General features: G+C 43.2%; 1 protein-coding gene across 1 annotated transcript; it reads right to left on the bottom strand.

Moving 5' to 3' along the window:
- Positions 1-486: 486 nt before the first annotated feature.
- LOC100192079 (uncharacterized) lies at positions 487-5928 on the bottom strand. The gene is made up of 5 exons (NM_001137502.1): positions 5492-5928; positions 5154-5375; positions 2454-2602; positions 2097-2373; positions 487-899 (listed from the first exon to the last, which is right to left on the bottom strand). The coding sequence occupies exons 1-5, from the start codon at positions 5772-5774 to the stop codon at positions 619-621; spliced, it is 1212 nt and encodes a 403-aa protein (NP_001130974.1). The 5' UTR covers positions 5775-5928; the 3' UTR covers positions 487-618.
- Between the last annotated feature and the right edge of the window lie 1404 nt (positions 5929-7332).

The raw sequence follows: 7332 nt of genomic DNA, 5'->3' as shown, positions 1-7332 counted from the left end.
CTCGTTCCGGCTCGCGAGCTTTGCCAAATTACTTAATATATACAATAATGATGGATATTGGGTAATTTTATAGATAGTCAGTTTTTTCTTAATGTTTTATGATAAATATATGACAATTAATAATTTAGATTACTCATAATGATGAATGATATCTATATATTTATATTTATATACTAATAATTCACTAGATAATGCAATTATATATATCAGGGTGTGGCTCGCGAGCCACCTTCGAGCCGAGCCGAGCCTGTCTCCCCAGCTCGTGAAATGGGCGAGCCGAGCCAAGCCGAACTCGGTCAGCCACCGAGCCACACCGAGCCGAGCCGCGGCTCGGCTCGGCTCGTTTCTAGCCCTATAGGCATATAACCAAGCCTCATTAAAAAAACATCGTGCCTCGGTATTGGTCTCACTTATGTATTTTCTTCTATTTGTTTATACTTCCGCATTTTCAGTTTCAAACGAATCTGAATCTAACCGAGTAACCGTGCACTCTAACAAATATGTAGTAGCTAGTTTGATAAGTTATTAGTTACAAGTTACAAAGTACAAATACTTACAAAATGGTACTGATAGAACTGGGCGAGGGAGTACACACAATAAAATATAATTACAAAATTACTACAGGTCGTAGAGGGGTTTGTATTCAGCAGAAGAGCCGAGCTCCATAAGCTGTGGACATGAAGTGGTGGTGGAAGTGATCGACGGCCTTGTGTAGGAACCTAGTAGCAGGCCCATAGCAATGGCCCTGTATGCAGATTCTGATGGATGGAAGCCATCCCATGATCCATACTTCTCTGGATTATCGCACAGCTTATATTCTCCGAATCCACAGCCTGTAGATGGGGACACACCGTAGGGTCCTTCTCCACCACAGCAAGCCACTAGGGGATATTCGATCCCTGAACAGAAGTTATGGCAACGTTAACTATATTCGCCAAGAGGAGTTTTTTTTTACCATTTTAGTATATGCATAGAATACATTTATACTACTGCAGCAATAGGAATATTGTTGAAACCAGACCGTCAATACTGACAATACACAGGGTGTCCGTCGAGTCGCCCGCACATACCGCACACTGCACACCCGCAGACACACCACAGGCTGCCGAGTCGCAACACACACCCGAACGCACAACTGCAAATTTTAGATTTGTTGGGCGAACACTCCGCTAAAAGTTAGCCTATTAAAGTGTTACACTCTCAACCATATAAACGATAGTTTCACACCCACAACTCTAATATGGGATTATTCCCAACAAATATCCAATAGAAAGGAAGGAAAGAATAAAGCTAAATGATCCAAACTGCCAGTTCTGCATTATGTTATACAATGCTAATTATGTGCTTACTATATATAATTTGATACTACTTGGTACTAGGACTGCACAAGAAATGTAATTAAACTTTCATTTGCTGGTCAGCTAAATGCATCAAGCTCATTGCTAAAAATTGAAGTAAACCAATGGCAAAAACAAATCTAAAATACAAGTAAAGCATGGTGACTAACACTAACTAAAGGTTGTCGGGTGTGTCCACTACAGCCGGTCATCAGAGACTGGATTGGGCTTAACCCAACTAACCATCTCCTTAATCAGTCCCTTGATTGGGAGGGCCCACGCTAACCTCGATTGGAGCCCCTGGTCACGACGCTATATAGACGATTAAGGGGGCGTAGGAAAGCCAACGCTAGTACCTCGCCCTAAACCCCAATCCACATACAGGACCCATCGCCTAGACGTTGAAGTGACTGGAATAGGGACAACCAACGGTGGCTCGGATCTCGGTGCCTGTTGTTCCTCTACAGCGGCAATGGAGGTGACGCCGGTGGTGACGGCCATCTACATCCACTACTACAAGACGACAGTATGTCATTCTATCCCCTCTGTTTGTGTTCTAACATTTAGGACAGATTTGATCAAGTTCTCCGTTGATCATTAAGCACCTCTCGGATTGCTAAGTGTGACACTGTTAAAGATCCCAGAAACTAACAAAGGCCTCCTTAACTTGTGAACCTTGGCTTCCTAACTAAAGAGTTTCTGAAAGCTTGATGGCACAAATTTTGCCTGTCAAACAATTTTTAGATAAGTAGAGATTACCATATTGTTCAGGGGAAAGGAAAATTTCCATAGCAGCTCCATAGTAATCAGCATAGATGATGGTTGCTCCAGGATGAAGCTTGCGAAGCTTCTTGAGCTGCTCCACAAGAACCTTGTTGTGATACTGTGAGAACTCGTTCATCCACCTAAGACAACCTGTCTGTGGTTCATAATCCTCTTCCTTATTGCTCTTGAATATCATCAGATAGTCTGGGATGCATCCAATTGGGAGGTTTCCTGGAACCACAAGAGTCTTGGCTCCTAGCCGAATCAATTCCTGCAAACTCAACGTATTGTAAATTACTATCTATATATGACGTTAGCAGCTACAACACCTACAATAAAACTAATGCTCACGCTGATTGTAGAAGAAATTTTTGCAACAACACTCGGAGTGATGGCACGGATTTTCTCCATGGGAACTCCAGAAAGAAGAGGTCCGTTGTAGTCATTGCCCCCGATTTCTCCAACCAAGAAGAGAGATTGGTTCATCATATCTGAGCAACCTGTGCAACAGACATGATTCTGAATCAGCATATAGAGATTACATCATACAAAAGAATGCTATGAAGTTACTGCATTCTACTTTTCCAACAAAACTAATGCATTCCATAGCAGCTGGAGCTGGAGATAAAAACATGACAGAGAAGTCCTGTACCGATCGACACCGTTTATCGTATTTACCGATTGTTTAGCGTACTTTCAGTAAAATATGGAAACAGGGTAAAAAATAGGATAATCAGGACCATATTCTCTGTTCCCGTTTTTATATCGGAGAAAGTTCCTGTTTCTTATATAGGAAAGTTCCAATTTTTCAGGCTCAAGCCCCAAACGCCCATATTATTATAAATTTAATATTTATCAGCTCAGTCAAAGCATCGACCTTACTGGAGTCCTGGGCACCAGTGCTTGTTCCCTTAGCATACCTGGGCACTAGTGCTTGTTCCCTTGGCAAGGTGGGACGAATGCTTTGCCTTGCGGAATGCAGACTGCAGAATGCTAGCTGTTGCCTGCTGCTAGGTCTTTTTTCCGGCCCAAGAGGCTGGAAGATAGCTTGGCCCAACTCCATTCATAACCCTACAAGTTTGCTCCCAAAAATGGTGCCCCATGTTCGTTCAAAGCAGATAGTTAGGCCACTCTTTGCATTTCTTATCTTTTTCATGTTCTTTTTTTACAGCTAGTTAAACTTTTCCCAAAATAGTTCTTGATAACTAAAAGAAATTGTCTAGTCAACTTTTCTATGGAAATATGCATTGATAGGCTCATCATACCTCATGCTTTGTCTGACCTTGCTTCCGCTACCAACATTCGGGAGTGGTGGGAAGCTGCGACTCCCACACTACCAAAAAATCAGAAACGTGCTTTCAATGGAATCGTGATTTACACAATGTGGAACCTCTAGAAGGAGAGGAATCGCAGGATTTTCGAAAGCGTCGCCCTTCCTCCGGTCCAAGTCGCCTTAAAAATTAAAGAAGATGTTTCACAATTTAGGCGGGCTTTGCTTCCCATGTAATTTCATATAGCTGCTTCCGGCTAGCCTGGAGGATTTAGGGTGTGGGGCTTAACCTCCCTTTGAGTGTGCTCGGGTGTGGCTTATCCAGTCTCGGACCGTTGTTTGTACTCTCTAAACTCTTTCCCCTTAATTGATGGGCAGATCTCCTGCCATTTTCATTCAAAAAAAAACCTCATGCTTTGTGGACTTGTATGATCTTATATAGTTTGCTTGTTGCACCTAAATCTTGAAGTGTGCTCGGGTGTGGCTTATCCAGTCTCGGACCGTTGTTTGTACTCTCTAAACTCTTTCCCCTTAATTGATGGGCAGATCTCCTGCCATTTTCATTCAAAAAAAAACCTCATGCTTTGTGGACTTGTATGATCTTATATAGTTTGCTTGTTGCACCTAAATCTTGAAGTCATGGACTCGGGGTAATGTTGTTTAGTGTGCCTGATTGGCTGATTTGAATTATCGGTTCCCGACCGAATTGTTCTGTTCCCGGTTTCCAAACATAACTGCTCCCGTTTTCCTAGCCTGTGTTCCTTTTTGGTAAAAATATGAAACCAAAAGTGGTTAAAGGCTTTTCACAACTAGTCACCCCTAGTTGGAGTGTTGATAAGCTCACAACAACTGACTGTAGGTAGAATATGGTTTGAAACAAGTCAGGTTGATCATAAAATATGTTTTCAAGCACAACAACGGATTCCTTGAGCGCAACAGGCTATGCCAAGAGGAGGTAAAAGCACTTGCATGAGCAGTTCTTTTTTCACTAATTATTCTATATCTATTCCAAACAATTGAAATTATGAGTTCAACTAGTTATTAATGCATACAGTTTATTTAACAGTTTATTTCACAATTCTGACCATAAACTTGCCTATTGGAAGAACACTAACATTGGTGATCGTTCGGGTGCCATAAATTAAAAATAAAAAATGACAGCAAAATATTATGCATTGTCTTCTGCTGAAATCGCTACTACAGTGACTGATATGAATTGGCCAGCTATTTGCATTGGTTGAACTGATACTACCAATCATTGATTTTTTTTTGAAGAAATGGCAGTAGCTCTGTCACACATATATTTAATATATTAGGTGACTTATAACTATAGAGCATAAATGAAAAATGACAGATTCGATTTAGAAGCAGAATTTTCAGTTTTTATGTTTTTCATATAAACCAAGTAGCGAAGATGAACTTCCAAACATCCAGTGCACCAGCAGCACCACACAGCTTTCAGCTTCCATCTCTGCATCACACAACATCTTTCAGCTTCCATATCTGAACTCCCCTGCACAGCACTGTATCTTCTAGAAATTGCTTTTTACTCCAACTGGATCCCTTGCCAGCGTTCGCCTTGCCTAGCTGGGCTGGGCAAGAAGCTGGAACAGTCAACGTGTTTGGATTCCTCAGTGCCGTGAAAGCAAGCGTTTCCGCCGATAAGATCGGGCGGACCGATTCGGCTCCCTTGCGCCGACGAAGCAGAGCGTGCGATCCCGTCAAATGGGGAGGAAGCATGGAACTGGAGGAGACGAGGAGGTGAAGCAGAACATACATACCGGCGAGATTGCCGGGACAGAGTAGGTCGAGCAGGCCGCGGAACCACTTCATCTCCATGTCGAGGTCCACTTTGTTTCCCATGGTGTCGAAACCCCTTGCACGGAAAAAGTCCGGGCTGAGCGCCGTGGCGCCGCCGACGGCGAAGTTGGCCCCGCTCGCGAAGTCCTCCGCGCTCCGTCCGCTCAGATACGGTCGCACGAACGGGAGGCCCAGCGTGTCCGCTGCGGCCACGTGAATCCCAAGTCTCAAAGTCAGTACTACCACGCAGTCTAAATGTCTAATGGATCAATCCGTCGATCGATTGTATGGCACTACCTCCGTAGTGTAGATAGCTTACCGATGAAGTCGACCACGAGGCGCCCATTGGAGGCGCGCCCGGTGGCGCGGTGGAAGAAGGTCTCGCCGTAGGGTGGCCGGAGCGCGGCCCCGCCAGACCCAGAGTCGTTGCCGTAGACGAACGGGTAGTTCCCCGTGTCGGCCAGCGAGTCCCCGAAGCTGAACACGCGCGGATAACAACCCGCCGCTGGCGCCACTGCACCCAATATTAGCACCACAACCGCCTCAGCAGCCGCCGGCAAGAGGAGCCCTCGTCCTCCTCTCGCGGAGGCTGAGGAAGGCATGGCGAATGAGCTCGGGGAGACGGGCACGCCGTCGAAGAGGCCGAACAAGTCTGATTGGGGAACGAGGCCTCAGCGTCACCTACCCAATATAGACATGCGGCACCGGCATCAGCATCACCAAACCAATCTAGACATGCGGCAGCCAGTATCAGCGTCTGACTTGGGAATTGATAAGGCGGGGTCCAACGGTGCTGGACTTCACCGCCCGCGTGCATGACGTGGTGGACGCCGACCGCCGTGGCCCCCAACGACGCGATTGGAACTATCCAACTGCTACATCATTTTTTTTTACAGATCAATTTCTTCTGCCACAACATTTACAGGATCAATCCCACTGATAGCAAAGGATGGGTTCAGTCTCTAGCCTTAGTTTATGTACCTGTTGACGATTTGATCCGGCTTCTGCCACAACATTTACACATTTGAGGTTTAACTTACAAGAATATTTATCCCGCAGTAGATCCTTTAGATTCAACCTCAACTATGTTGCTCTCATCCTTAATCCAATTTCCACGGACCAAGTCTCATACACTAGCGATTAGCGAGCAGGTTGGCTCCCTCTTAGGTTACCTTTCTCTCTTGAGCAAAAATAAAGTAAAATTATGCATAAATGAGGTCAGAACATTGATCGTTGACTCCACATTCACAACCTTCTAACCAATAGAACACATATATTTTTATATTATTAAAACAAAGTCTACTCACAACCATGTAACCAATAAAACACATATATTTTTGTGTCTTATTAAAACAAAACCTACTCATATGATATATAAAAACTGTAGTAATACACGGACAACTGACTAGTTCATCCTCAATATCTGTCTTTTACGGTCCCCTCCAAAAGATTTACTCCTCTATATCTTCTTCCTCTCCAGCAGAGACATATTTTACTTTTCTTTTTTGTACGTATGTATTTGTCATACTCTCAAATGTATTGTACAAATTTTGTTTTGCTAAATCTGTTGTTTAAAGTATTATAATGGATGGAGGAGAGAAGAGAGAAACTCTATATATAGATAATCCACCAACGTCCGAGTACCATTTGAAAGACGATGATAGAGGGATACATGGCAAATATCTCCACTAAATATAGGGTACATAACCCTTTTAGGGTTTATTGTTGGAGAGAGCCTTAGGCTAAATCCAACCATTCTCCCTCCAAAACCATTCTCTATTCATACTTTCTATTTATATTTAAATACCTCCTCCATGAGATTCAGCTCCCCTATATATTATACATGAGCTATTTAACTTTTATACATTAGTTTTTTAGAATTTTAAAAAAATACTACAATATTTATATTATTATAATACACATTGTTATTAAGTAATTAATTTTAAAAAGTATTTATTTTGTAGCTAAAAGCACTTATTAACTAAAGGAAGGAGATTAGAGTTCCCCTTATACATCGTGATGAGCGTAGCTCGCCCTCGTGAGGGGGAGTACACCCTGAAGAGTGGAAGGGGTGTTGAGAGGGAAACTTTGGAGAGGATCTTAATAGAAAACTATGCAATGCTTGTGTGTTGCGATGGCACACAAAAGAGTCGAAATAGA

This window comes from Zea mays, chromosome 3 (assembly GCF_902167145.1).
Source record: "Zea mays cultivar B73 chromosome 3, Zm-B73-REFERENCE-NAM-5.0, whole genome shotgun sequence".
Classification (NCBI taxonomy): Eukaryota; Viridiplantae; Streptophyta; class Magnoliopsida; order Poales; family Poaceae; genus Zea; species Zea mays.
This window is presented reverse-complemented; position numbering and strand designations above follow the sequence as displayed.